Below are 13,173 nucleotides of genomic sequence, written 5' to 3' on the forward strand. Positions count from 1 at the left end.
GGGTCCTGACCCATAACGGGGTTCCTGCCCCATAACGGGGGTCCTGCCCCATAACGGAGGTCCTGCCCCATAACGAGGGTCCTGCCCCATACCGGGGGTCCTGCCCCGCTCCCCACAGGTCCCCCACCAACCCCGCGGCGGCGCCGGGCGGTGCCCCCTGCACCGGGACCCCCCGAGAGGAGCGGGGCTGTGCCGAGCTCTGCGGCCCCGGTACGTGCCAGGATCCCCCCGAGACCCCCGAGAACCCCGAGCCCCGGAGCCGGGACCCCCGAGCGTGCCCGCGGCCCCTCGAGCGCCGCGTGTCCGTCTGTCCGTCTGTCCGCAGAGCCCGGGAGCGCGGGGCCGCCTGCGGGGGCCGCCGGGGTGCCGGGGGGCACTGAGACCCCAGGGACCCCAGAGAGCCCAGGGACCCCAGGGACCCCAGAGACCTCATGGACCCCAGAGAGCCCAGAGACCCCATGGACCCCAGGGACCCCAGGACCGCCGTGGGCGCTGGAACCAGCGTGGGGCACGGAGCTGCCGTGGGGCACGGAGCCGCTGTGGGTCCCGGAATCCCCGGAGCCCCCCGAGCCACCGGAACCCCCAGGCTCCCCAGAACCCCCAGAACCCCCGGAGTCCCCGGACGCCGCGCTCGGCCCGTGGTCGCCCTGGAGCCCGGAGCCCTCGCCGGTGCCGGTGTCGCCCTGGAGCGCGGAGCCCGCCCGCGCCCCCGAGGCGCCGGTGCCCGCCCGGTGGTCGCCGTGGGGGCCGTGGGGCGGCTGCAGCGCCCCGTGCGGGGGCGGCGAGCGCTGGCGCCACCGGGGCTGCGGGACCCCCCCGTGCCCGGGACCGGCGCTGCAGAGCCAGAGCTGCCACAGCCACGCGTGCCGCGGTGAGTGCCACCGGCAGGGCACCGGGGACACCGGCACGGGGACACCGACACGGGGACACCGACACTGACAGGGACACCGACACGGGGACACCGGCATGGGGACCCGGACAGGGGGACACCGACAAGGACCCTGACAGGGACACCGACACGGGGACACCGACACGGGGACATGGACACGGGGACACCGACAAGGACCCTCACAGGGACACCGACACGGGGACATCGACACTGACAGGGACACCGACAGGGACAGTCCGACACGGGGACACCGGCATGGGGACACCGACACTGACATGGACACCGGCACGGAGACACCGACACGGGGACATCGACATAGGGACCCTCACCCAGGGATCCCAAAACAAGGACCCTGACCCAGACACTGTCACCCGTAGATGCCACCCAGAGCCCCTGGGCACAGCCCTGCCCGGTCCCACAGCCCTGCCCCACAGACCCCACAGTGCCCCACAGACCCCACAGTGCCCCACAGACCCCCGTGCCCCACAGCGCTGCCTCTCACCCCGGGGTGCTCAGGGGTGTTTTTGGGGGTGCAGAGCCGGGTGCCCCCCATCACTGGGGGTTTTTTGGGGGGTGTGCAGAGGCCGGGTGCCCCCCATCACTGAGGGTTTTTTGGGGGGTGTGCAGAGGCCGGGTGCCCCCCATCACTGAGGGTTTTTTGGGGGTGCAGAGCCGGGTGCCCCCCATCACTGGGGGTTTTTTGGGGGGTGTGCAGAGGCCGGGTGCCCCCCATCACTGAGGGTTTTTTGGGGGGTGTGCAGAGGCCGGGTGCCCCCCATCACTGAGGGTTTTTTGGGGGGTGTGCAGAGGCCGGGTGCCCCCCATCACTGAGGGTTTTTTGGGGGTGCAGAGCCGGGTGCCCCCCATCACTGAGGGTTTTTTGGGGGTGCAGAGGCCGGGTGCCCCCCATCACTGAGGGTTTTTTGGGGGGTGTGCAGAGGCCGGGTGCCCCCCATCACTGAGGGTTTTTTGGGGGGTGTGCAGAGGCCGGGTGCCCCCCATCACTGAGGGTTTTTTGGGGGGTGTGCAGAGGCCGGGTGCCCCCCATCACTGAGGGTTTTTTGGGGGGGATGCACAGGCCGGGTGCCCCCCATCACTGAGGGTTTTTTGGGGGGTGTGCAGAGGCCGGGTGCCCCCCGGGGCGGACGTTCCGTGAGTGCGGGGGGCGCTCGGGGTGTCCCCGGAGCTGCGCCCACCTCGGGGGGGCCGTGGGGTGCGCGGGGGGGTGCCAGGAGGGCTGTCACTGCCCCCCCGGCACCTTCCTGCACCGCCGCACCTGCCTGCAGGTGAGACCCCTCCCCACGGGGGTGCTGCCCCCAAGGCCGGGCTGGGAATGATGGGGGGAATTTGGGGTTTGGGGCGGGGTCCTCAAATCCGCGGGAGCCCCTCAGAGTGCCCGGGGGTCCCGGGGGGGGGGATCCCGTTTGTGGGGGTGTCCTGGGGTGAGGGGGCTCCCTGGGCCATGGGGGCTCTGTGGGCTCCCCCCGGCAGGGTGGGCCCGGGGTTGGGGGGTCCCTGGGTCGGGGGGATCACGGGGAGGGGTGAGTGACCCCTGGGGCAGTGAGGGGGTCCCCAAGGTGCTTCTGTGGGGTGGTGGGTGTCCCATGGGTGCCCCCCAGGAACAGTGGCGGGGGTCGTGGGGTCCCTGGGTCTGTGGTTTGGGGTGCTTTGGGGGTCTCTGGGTCTGTGGTTTGGGGTTGTTTGGGGTCTGTGGATCTGTTGTTTGGCGTTGTTTGGGGTCCCTGGGTCTGTGGTTTGGGGCGATTTGGGGTCTCTGGGCCTGGTTTGGGGTGGTTTGGGGTCCCTGGGTCTGTGGTTTGGGGCGATGTGGGGTCTCTGGGCCTGGTTTGGGGTCCCTGGGCCTGGTTTGGGGTGGTTGGGGGTCCCTAGGTCTGTGGTTTGGGATGGTTCAGGGTCTAGGGGGTCTGTGGTTTGGGGTCCTTGGGTCTGGTTTGGGGTCTCTGGGTCTGGTTTGGGGTCCCTGGGCCTGGTTTGGGGTGGTTGGGGGTCCCTAGGTCTGTGGTTTGGGGTCTCTGGTTCTGTGGTTTAGGGTGGTTTGAGGTCCCTAGCTCTGTGGTTTGGGATGGTTCAGGGTCTGGGGGGTCTGTGGTTTGGGGTGGTTTGGGGTCTCTGGGTCTGGTTTGGGGTCTCTGGGTCTGTGGTTTTGGGTCTCTGGGTCTGGTTTGGGGCGGTGTGGGGTCTCTGGGTCTGGTTTGGGGTCCTTGGGTCTGGTTTGGGGTCTCTGGGTCTGGTTTGGGGTCTCTGGGTCTGTGGTTTGGGGTCTCTGGGTCTGGTTTGGGGCGGTGTGGGGTCTCTGGGTCTGGTTTGGGGCGGTGTGGGGTCTCTGGGTCTGGTTTGGGGTCCTTGGGTCTGGTTTGGGGTCTTTGGGTCTGGTTTGGGGTCTCTGGGTCTGTGGTTTGGGGTCTCTGGGTCTGGTTTGGGGCGGTGTGGGGTCTCTGGGTCTGGTTTGGGGTCCTTGGGTCTGGTTTGGGGTCTCTGGGTCTGGTTTGGGGTCTGTGGGTCTGTGGGTGCCCCCCGGGACCCCCACCCCCGGTTCAGCCCCAGCAGTGCCCCTGCTCGGTGCCGGCCACGCTGCTGGGGGGGGGCACCCCCGGGACCCCCCCCGGGACCCCCCCCGGGACCCCCCCCGGCCCGGAGCCCCCCGGGACCCCCGCTGGGGACCCCGCGATCGTGGAGCTGCCGCCGGGCGGGACCCTGAGCCTGGGCTGCGCCCGCTGGTGAGGAGGGGTCACCCCGGGGCCTCCCCCCGCCCCTCCCCGCGCCCGCTGCCCCCCTGACCCCCTGTGCCCCCCAGCACGTGCCTGTGGGGCCGCCTGCGCTGCGCCCCCCCCGGGGGCTCCGCCTGCAACGGGACCGCGACACCGAACTGTGCCAGCGGCCCCTGTGCCGGTGGGTACCGGCCCCACAGCCCCCCTGCCCTATATCGGGGGTACCGGCCCCATAGCCCCCTGCCCCACACCGAACTGTGCCAGCGGCCCCTGTGCCGGTGGGTACCGGCCCCATAGCCCCACAGACCCCTGCCCTATACCGGGGGTACCGGCCCCATAGCCCTACAGACCCCTGCCCTATACCGGGGACGCGGCCCCACAGCCCCCCTGCCCTATACCGGGGTACAGCCCCACAGCCCCCCTGCCCTATACCGGGGTACAGCCCCACAGCCCCCCTGCCCTATACCGGGGGTACAGCCCCACAGCCCCCCTGCCCTATACCGGGGACACGGCCCCATAGTCCCCCTGCCCCACACTGGTGGGTCCCAGCCCCACTGAGGGGGCCCTGGTGGCCCCGGGGGTGTCACCGGCTGCTTGTGCCCCCACAGCGGAGCCCGGCCCCACAGCGGAGCTCAGCCCCATATCAGATCTCGGCCCCACAGCCGATCTCGGCCCCACACCCGATCTCGGCCCCACAGCGGAGCTCAGCCCCACAGCCGATCTCGGCCCCACAGCCGATCTCGGCCCCACAGCGGATCTCGGCCCCACAGCGGATCTCAGCCCCACACCCGATCTCAGCCCCATATCAGATCTCGGCCCCATATCGGATCTCAGCCCCACAGCACCAGGTGAGGGTCCCACCCCTGTGCCGCCCACCCCGGGGGTCTGCCCCACCCCACCCCGCCCCACTGACGGGTCCGTCCCGCAGGGGCCGAGCAGGAGCCCGGGGGGTCTCCAATGGCCCCGGCGGTCCCGTGGGGCCCGTGGGGGCCGTGGGGGCCCTGCAGCCAGAGCTGCACCCGCCCCGAGAGCCCCGCGAGCCGCAGCCGCCACCGGGACTGCGCGGGGGGAAACTGTGGGGCGGGGGCGAGCACCGACACACGGCCCTGCAACCTGCAGCACTGCGAAGGTACGGGGGATATGGGGTTAATGGGGTAACACCGCAACCTGCCGCACTGCCAGGGTACGGGGAATATGGGGTTAATGGGGTAACACCGCAACCTGCAGCACTGCGAAGGTACGGGGGATATGGGGTTAATGGGGTAACACCGCAACACTGCCAGGGTACGGGGGATATGGGGTTAATGGGGTCACCCTGCAACCTGCCGCACTGCCAGGGTACGGGGGATATGGGGTTAATGGGGTAACACCGCAGCACTGCCAGGGTACGGGGGATATGGGGTTAATGGGGTCACCCTGCAACCTGCAGCACTGCGAAGGTACGGGGGATATGGGGTTAATGGGGTAACACCGCAACCTGCAGCACTGCCAGGGTACGGGGGATATGGGGTTAATGGGGTAACACCGCAACCTGCAGCACTGCGAAGGTACGGGGGATATGGGGTTAATGGGGTCACCCTGCAACCTGCCGCACTGCGAAGGTACGGGGGATATGGGGTTAATGGGGTAACACCGCAACCTGCAGCACTGCCAGGGTACGGGGGATATGGGGTTAATGGGGTAACACCGCAACCTGCAACACTGCGAATGTACGGGGGATATGGGGTTAATGGGGTAACACCGCAACACTGCCAGGGTACGGGGGATATGGGGTTAATGGGGTAACACCGCAACCTGCAGCACTGCGAAGGTACGGGGGATATGGGGTTAATGGGGTAACACCACAACCTGCAGCACTGCGAAGGTACGGGGGATATGGGGTTAATGGGGTAACGCCGCAACACTGCCAAGGTATAGGGGATTTATGGGGTTAATGGGGTAACACCGCAACCTGCCCCACTGCCAGGATATGGGGTTTGGGGGTCTCTGGGGGTCCCGCTCACTGTGGATGATCTGGGCTATCTCTGCCTCTCTGTGAGGAGGTTTTGGGGTACATTTTGGGGTACATTTTGGGGTATTTTTTGGGGGTCTCTCTGACTCTGCCGTTCCCCGCAGCCCCCCCGTGCCCGACGCCCCCCTGTGAGGAGGTTTTGGGGTACATTTTGGGGTACATTTTGGGGTACATTTTGGGGTACATTTTGTGGTCTCTCTGAAGCTGCCGTTCCCCGCAGCCCCCCCGTGCCCGACGCCCCCCTGTGGGATGTTTTGGGGTACATTTTGGGGTACATTTTGGGGTCTCTCTGACGCTGCCGTTCCCCGCAGCCCCCCCGTGCCCGACGCCCCCCTGCCCGTGCCGCTGGAGCCCCTGGGGTCCCTGGGGGTCGTGCTCGCGGCCCTGCGGGGGGGGGCAGCAGCGGCGGCTCCGCGCCTTCGCCCCCCCCGGGCCCGGGGAGCGCTGGTGCCCCCAAATCCTGGGGGGGGGCCACGAGCAGCGCCGGCCGTGCGGGGTGACGGCGTGCCGGGGTGCGGGACGGGGCTGGGGGCAAACGGGGTGCAGGACCGGGGTGCGGGATGGGGGGTGCGGGACGGGGCTGGGGGCGGGATTGGGGTGCGGGATGGGGGTGCGGGACCGGGGCTGGGGGGGATCGGGCGATGGGGGGCATTAGGGGGTGTTGGGTCGGGGGCGTGAGGGGGCTATGGGGGGACACTGCCGGGATATTGGGGTGGCGGGGGAAGCCGGGACCGGGGAGATCTTGGGGGGTCTCAGAGGGGCTGTGGTGGGATCAGGGGCTTGTGGAGACTGGGGGGCCGTGGGGACCCCTGGGGGCTTTTGAGGGGGGGGCTTAAGGGGGTTCGGGGGTCTATCGGGGTGGTTCAGGGGGGCAGAGACCGCGGGTCTCGGGGGGTCTCAGGGCGAACCCGGGCGGTTCGGGGGGGCTCGGTGGGTTCAGGGGTCTCGGGGGTCCCGGGGGGTCTCGGAGCGATCCCGGGGCTCACCCCCTGCCCCCCCCCCCCCCCCCGCAGTGAACGGCGCGTGGTCCCCGTGGGGTCCCTGGTCGCGCTGTGACGTCACGTGCGGGGGGGGCCGCTCCGTGCGCAGCCGCTCCTGCTCCAGACCCCCCCCCAAAAACGGGGGCAGCCCCTGCCCCGGGGGGGGGCACGAGCTGCGCGTCTGCAACGCCCGCGCCTGCGGTACGGGGGGGTCTGGGGGGCACCGGGGGGGTGTGGGGGGCACCGGGGGGGTCTGGGGGGGCACCGGGAGGGATTGGAGGGGGCACCGGGGGGTCTGGGGGGCACCGGGAGGGATTGGGGGGCACCGGGAGGGGCCGGGGTGCCCTGGGGGGCTCGGGCGGTCCCCGGCGCTGTCGGGACGCTGACCGTGCCCCCCCAGGCCCGCGGTGCCCCCCCGGGCAGACCGAGTCCCCCTGTGCCACGCGGTGCCCGCGGAGCTGCCGGGACCTGCAGGAGGGGGTGTCCTGCCAGGGGGGGGCGCCCTGCGAGCCGGGCTGCCGCTGCCCCCCCGGTGAGACCCCGGGACCCCCCGGGACCCCCGTGTGTGAGCCCCCCGGGACCCGGCCCCCCTGAGCCTGTCCCTGTCCCCCCAGGGACCCTGGAGCAGGACGGGGGCTGCGTCCCCCCCTGACCCTGTCCCATCCCTGTCCCATCCCTGTCCCTGTCCCTGTCCCTGTCCCTGTCCCTGTCCCATCCCCGTCCCCATCCCCATTTCAGGCACCCTGGAGCAGGACGGGGGCTGTGTCCCCCTCTGATCCTGTCCCTGACCCCATCCCTGTCCGTGTCCCTGTCCGTGTCCCTGTCCCATCCCTGTCCCATCCCCGTCCCTGTCCCTGTCCCTGTCCCCCCCTCTCCCTGACCCCATCCCTGTCCCTGTCCCCATCCCTGTCCCTGTCCCTGTCCCATCCCTGTCCCGTCCCCATCCCCACTGCAGGCACCCTGGAGCAGGACGGGGGCTGTGTCCCCCCCTGTCCCATCCCTGTCCCTGTCCCATCCCTGTCCCTGTCCCATCCCTGTCCCTGTCCCTGTCCCTGTCCCTGTCCCATCCCTGTCCCCGTCCCATCCCTGTCCCATCCCCATCGCAGGCACCCTGGAGCAGGACGGGGGCTGCGTGCCCCCCCTGTCCCATCCCTGTCCCATCCCTGTCCCTGTCCCTGTCCCATCCCTGTCCCATCCCTGTCCCCATCCCCATTGCAGGCACCCTGGAGCAGGACGGCGGCTGCGTGCCCCCCGCGCTGTGCCCCTGCCTGGACTCGGGGGGGCACCTCTGGGTGCCGGGGGGGGGCGGCCCCGCCCGGGGCTGCCGGAACTGCACGTGCGCGGGGGGGCGGCTGCGCTGCGGGCCGGGGGGGTGCCCGCCCCCCCCCGCGACCCCCGGGATCCCCCCCGGGACCCCCCCCGGCACCGCCCCCTGCGCCTGGAGCCGCTGGAGCCAGTGGGGACCCTGCAGTGCCACCTGCGGGGGGGGGCGGCAGCTGCGACACCGGTGAGCGGGGGGGACACGGGGACGGGGGGGGGACACGGCACCTTGGGGACACGGGACAGTCCGGGGGGGACACGGAACTGTGGGGACACAGAACTTGGGAGGAATAGGGTGTATGTGGGGGGGTCATGAACATGGGGAGCACTTCTGGGGGGGCCACCTCACCTTGGGGACATGTCACACCGGGGGGGGGACACACGGGCTGGGCTGCGACAAGGAGGGAATGCGGGGGTCGGGGGGACACACGGGACTGGGGTGCGACACTGAGGGGACACGGGGGTCGTGGGGTGAACACGGCACCTTGGGGACACGGGACAGTCCGGGGGGGACACACGGGGCTGGGGGGGGACACGGGGGGGACACGGGGGTTTGGGGGGGACACGGGGGTTGTGGGGTGAACACGGCACCTTGGGGACACCCGGGGGGGGACACACGGAACTGTGGGGACACAGAACTTGGGAGGGAATGAATGCGGTGTCTGCTGGGGGGGGTCATGAACTTGGGGGGCACCTCGGGGGAGGCCACCTCACCTTGGGGACACACGTGGCGCTGGGGGGAGGACACGGAACCCACGGGGGTGACGTGACACTGGGGGGGCTCCGGTGCCCCCCAATGCCCCGTGTGACCCCCCAGGACCCCCATTCCCCCCGAGGGCGGGGGGACGCCGTGCGGAGCCCCCCAGGAGCAGGCGCGGGGCTGCGAGGAGGCGCCGTGCCCGCCGCTGTGCCCCTGGGCGGGGGGCGAGCGGGCGCTGGGCGAGCGCTGGAGCCCCGGCCCGTGCCGGCTCTGGTGAGTGGGGGGCGCCGGGGGGCTCGGGGGGCTCGGAGAGACCCCCGCCCACCGCCTGTGCCCCCCCTTCCCGCAGCACCTGCACCCCCGAGGGACCCGAGTGCGGGGACACGCCGTGCGCCGCCGGTATGGGGGGATTGGGGGGTCCTGGGGAGGGCACGGGGACCTCACGGGGCATTGGGGGATCCCGGTGACCCCGGTGCCCCCCGTGCCCCCCAGAGCCGTGTGACTGGAGCCCCTGGGGGCCCTGGGGACCCTGCAGCGACCCCTGCGCGGGGGGGTCCCGCCTGCGCCACCGGCACCCCCGGCACCCCGAGCCCCCCGGGCGGGCGTGCGCGGGGGTCCGCACCCAGAGCGAGAGCTGCGGCTCCGGCGCCTGCCCCGGTAATGCCGGGAACCCCGGGAGCCCCCGGTACCCCCTCCCTCCCTGCGCCCCCTGAAAGCCCCGGTAACCCCGGGCACCCCCGCAGAGCCCCGGTGCGGCGGGGGGGGCCGCGGCCGCAGCCCCTGCGCCGGGCGCTGCCCCCGGAGCTGCGCGGACACCTGGGCGCCGGTGCAGTGTCTGCAGGGACCGTGCGAGACAGGTACGGCCCCGCCACCGGGCTGGCCCCGGGCACCCGCCGTGTCCCCAGGGCGTCCCCGAGCCCCCACCGTGTCCCCACGGCGCCCCCCGCCCGCAGGGTGCCGGTGCCCCCCCGGGCAGCTGCTGCAGGACGGGCACTGCGTCCCCCTGAGCCGCTGCCGCTGCGGGACCCCCGGCGGGGACAGCGGGAGCCGCGAGGTGGCCCCGGGCACCGTGACCCGCGTCGGGTGCCACGACTGGTGCGTGACACCGAGGGGGGGCACGGGGGACGGGCACGGGGGACAGCGTGGGACGGGCACGGTGACGGTGGGACGGACACGGGGGACAGGGTGGGACGGGCACGGGGGACAGCGTGGGACTGGCACAGTGACAATGGGACGGGCACGGTGACGGTGGGACGGGCACGGGGGACAGGGTGGGACGGGCACGGTGACGGTGGGACGGGCGCGGGGGACAGGGTGGGACGGGCACGGTGACGGTGGGACGGGCGCGGGGGACAGGGTGGGACGGGCACGGTGACAATGGGGTGGGCACGGTGACGGTGGGGCTGGCACGGGGGACAGGGTGGGACAGGCACCGGGGACACGGTGGGACGGGCACGGTGACGGTAGCGCGGGCACGGTGACAGTAGGGCGGGCCCAGGGGACAGAGTGGGACAAGCACGGGGGACAGGGTGGGACAAGCACGGGGGACAGAGTGGGACGGGCACAGTGACGATGGGACGGGCACGGGGGACAGAGTGGGACAAGCACGGGGGACAGGGTGGGACGGGCACGGTGACAATGGGATGGGCACGGTGACGGTGGGGCTGGCACGGGGGACAGGGACGAACGGGCACAGTGCTGGCGGAACGGGCACCGTGGCGGTGCCACACGGCAGGGCCCCACGCGCGGGCACGGTGACACGCGTGTCACCCCCGGTGCAGCACCTGCGAGAACGGGACCCTGACCTGCCCAGCGCTGCCGTGTCCCTCCCCGGAGCCCGCGACTCCCGCCAGCACCATGTCCCCCGTGTCCTCCGTGTCCCCCGTGTCCCCCGTGTCCTCCGTGTCCCCCATGTCCTCCATGTCCCCTGTGTCCCCTTGGTCCCCCGTGTCCCCCGTGTCCCCCATGTCCCCTTGGTCCCCCGTGTCCCCGCTGTCGCCCTCGCCCCCTCTTTCGGCCCCGCTCCCCCTCTCTCCCGAGCCCGCCGTGTCCCCCTGGTCCCCCTGGTCCCGCTGCTCCCGCAGCTGCGGCGGCGGCACCCGGAGGCGGCAGCGGCAGTGCCGGGAGGGCCCCGGGCCGGGGCCGCCGTGCGGGGAGAGCCCCGGAGAGGAGACGGCGGCGTGTAACCCCCAGGCGTGCCCCGGTGAGAGCGGGGACACCGGGGACACGGGGGGTAGCGGGGAAGAGGAGGGAACGGGAGAGGAGAACGGGAGAGGGGAACGGAGGGATGGAGGGAGGGCCGGGGCAATGGAAGGAGGGAGGGTCAGGGCGGTGCCGGTGCCATTCCCGGGTGATTCCCGGTGCGGTTCCCGGTGTGATTCCCGATGCCGTTCCCGGTGCCATTCCAGTTCCCGGTGCCGTTCCCGTTCCCATTCCCGGTGCTGATCTCGGTGCCATTCCCAGTGCCGTTCCCGTTCCCGGTGTGATTCCAGTTCCCACTCCCGGTGCCGTTCCCGGTGTGATTCCCGTTCCCGTTCGCAGTGCCGTTCCCGGTGGCCCCAAGCTGCCCCCCGGACGAGGTGTGGCTGGACCCCGGCCCCGCGTGCGAGCGCAGCTGCCGGGACCTTGCGGAGCCCCCCGGGACCTGCGGGGGGACCCCCGCGACCCCCGGAACCTCCGGATCCCCCGCGACCCCCGGGACCCCCGTGACTCCGGACAGCTCCAGCGCCCCCGGGGTCCCCACGACCCCCGGCACCCCCGGGACCCTCGGGACCGCCTCGCCGCCCCCGCGCTGCGCCTGCGCCCCCGGGCGGTACCGGAACGGCTCCGGGCAGTGCGTGAGCGCGGGCGGCTGCGGCTGCCGGTACCGAGGGGCGCTGCGAGCGGTGAGCGCGGCTGCGGGCGCGGGCGGGGGTCCCTGACCCGCGTCCGGGGGTCCCTGAGCAATGTTGGGGTCCCGGCCCCCCCCCGCAGGCCGGCAGCGAGTGGCGGGAGCCGTGCGGGACCTGTCGCTGCTCCGAGGGACGCGTCACCTGCGGCAGCTCCTGCCCCGCGCTCACCTGCCCCGAGGTGCGGGGCTCGGGGGGCTCGGGGGGCTCTGGGGGAGCTCTGGGGGCCCGGGGCTGAGCCTGGGGATCCCCGCAGGGCGCGGAGCCGGTGCGGGAGCCCGGGAGCTGCTGCCCCGTGTGCCGGGACGAGTGGCCAGGTGAGACCCCGCGCCCGGGGAGGGGCGGCCCCGGCAGCGCCCCCGCTCACGCCGTGTCCCCCCCGGTGCAGAGGAGCCCCCCGGGCCGTGCCGGCTCCTCACGGCGCTCCGGACCATCGCCAAGGGCGCGTGTGTCCTGCGGGGCGTCCGCGTCTCCTACTGCGCGGGGGCGTGCCGCTCCCGCACCGCCGTCAGCGCGCAGGTACGGGGGGCGCGGGGGGACCCCGGCCCCGCCTGCCGCCCCGAGCCGCCTCTGCCCGGCCCGGGGCTCTCCGGGGTGTCCGGGGTGACCGGGGCTGTCTGTCCCTGCGTGTCTGGCTCTCCCCGGTGCCCCGGTCCGTCCCCGCCGTGCCCCGGTGTCCGCAGGAGCCGTACGTGCGGTCGCTGTGCGAGTGCTGCAGTTACCGGCTGGACCCCGCCCGGCCCGTGCGGGCGCTGCTGCTGCCGTGCCCCCGGGGCCGCCCCCGGCCCGCGCTGCTGCCCCGCATCGCCGAGTGCCGCTGCGAGCCCTGCCGGGGTGCGGGCAACGGCAACGGGGAACGGGCAACGGGGAACGGGGGGAACGGGGGAAATGGGGGGATCCTGCCGGGCTGTGGGGGGATCCTGAGGGGGCTCCGGGGGCTCGGGTGAATCCTGCCGGGGCTCAGGGGTCCAGGCAGAGCGGGGAGATCCTGCCGAGATGCGGGACCGGGGGAACCTGCGGGCTCCGGGACCCGAGGGATCCTGCCGGGCTGTGCGGGGATCCTGAGGGGGCTCCGGAGCTGGGGGGATCCTGAGGGGTTCTGGGGGCACACGCGGCTCCCGCACCGCCCAGAGCGCTGCGGGCGGAGGAGGGGCTGTCCCGGGGGTCCCGGGGGGGGAATCGGGGACAGCCGGAGCCTCCTGTCCCGCAGGTGGGGACTTCAGCCGGCGCTGAGAGACCCCCGGACACCGCCCCTCCGGCCCCCGTGTCGGCATCGAGGAGACCCTTATGGATACCAATAAACGATCGATAATCGATAATTAATCGTTGACAGATAACCTCACTGGGGGAACTGGGGGGGGGGGGGACGCTGGGAGGCACTGGGATGAACTGGGGGTCTCTGGGGGAAGGCACTGGGATGAACTGAGATGAACGGGGGGACTGGAGGGGGCACTGGGATGAACTGGGATGAACTGGAGATCTCGGGGGGACACTGGGATGAACTGGGGGTTTCCAGGGGGTGCACTGGGATGAACTGAGGGACTCGGGGGGGGGCACTGGGATGAACTGAGGGACTCGAGGGGGCACTGGGATGAACTGGGGGTTTCCAGGGGGTGCACTGGGATGAACTGGGGGTCTCAGGAGGGCACTGGGATG

General features: G+C 72.3%; 2 protein-coding genes across 2 annotated transcripts in view; one reads left to right on the forward strand and one right to left on the reverse strand.

Moving 5' to 3' along the window:
- Positions 1–12,814, forward strand: part of LOC131090175 (SCO-spondin-like) — a 38,992-nt gene extending 26,178 nt beyond the window's left edge. Inside the window, 22 exon segments of the mRNA XM_058035354.1 lie at positions 119–363; positions 587–871; positions 2,012–2,175; positions 4,281–4,466; positions 4,558–4,747; positions 4,902–5,003; positions 5,941–6,141; positions 6,643–6,810; positions 7,010–7,141; positions 7,828–8,116; positions 8,747–8,902; positions 8,979–9,028; positions 9,122–9,286; positions 9,373–9,486; positions 9,583–9,724; positions 10,411–10,832; positions 11,171–11,514; positions 11,603–11,698; positions 11,774–11,834; positions 11,906–12,036; positions 12,201–12,351; positions 12,728–12,814. Coding sequence (XP_057891337.1) covers positions 119–363; positions 587–871; positions 2,012–2,175; positions 4,281–4,466; positions 4,558–4,747; positions 4,902–5,003; positions 5,941–6,141; positions 6,643–6,810; positions 7,010–7,141; positions 7,828–8,116; positions 8,747–8,902; positions 8,979–9,028; positions 9,122–9,286; positions 9,373–9,486; positions 9,583–9,724; positions 10,411–10,832; positions 11,171–11,514; positions 11,603–11,698; positions 11,774–11,834; positions 11,906–12,036; positions 12,201–12,351; positions 12,728–12,750 — 3,817 coding nt within the window. The 3' untranslated portion in view covers positions 12,751–12,814.
- Positions 278–13,173, reverse strand: part of SCAP (SREBF chaperone) — a 119,289-nt gene continuing 106,393 nt past the window's right edge. The window contains exon 24 of the mRNA XM_058045255.1: positions 278–287. The gene's annotated coding sequence lies outside the window, so the exon portion shown is untranslated. The remainder of the gene's footprint in view (positions 288–13,173) is intronic.

This window comes from Melospiza georgiana, chromosome 1 (genome assembly GCF_028018845.1).
Source record: "Melospiza georgiana isolate bMelGeo1 chromosome 1, bMelGeo1.pri, whole genome shotgun sequence".
Taxonomy (NCBI): domain Eukaryota; kingdom Metazoa; phylum Chordata; class Aves; order Passeriformes; family Passerellidae; genus Melospiza; species Melospiza georgiana.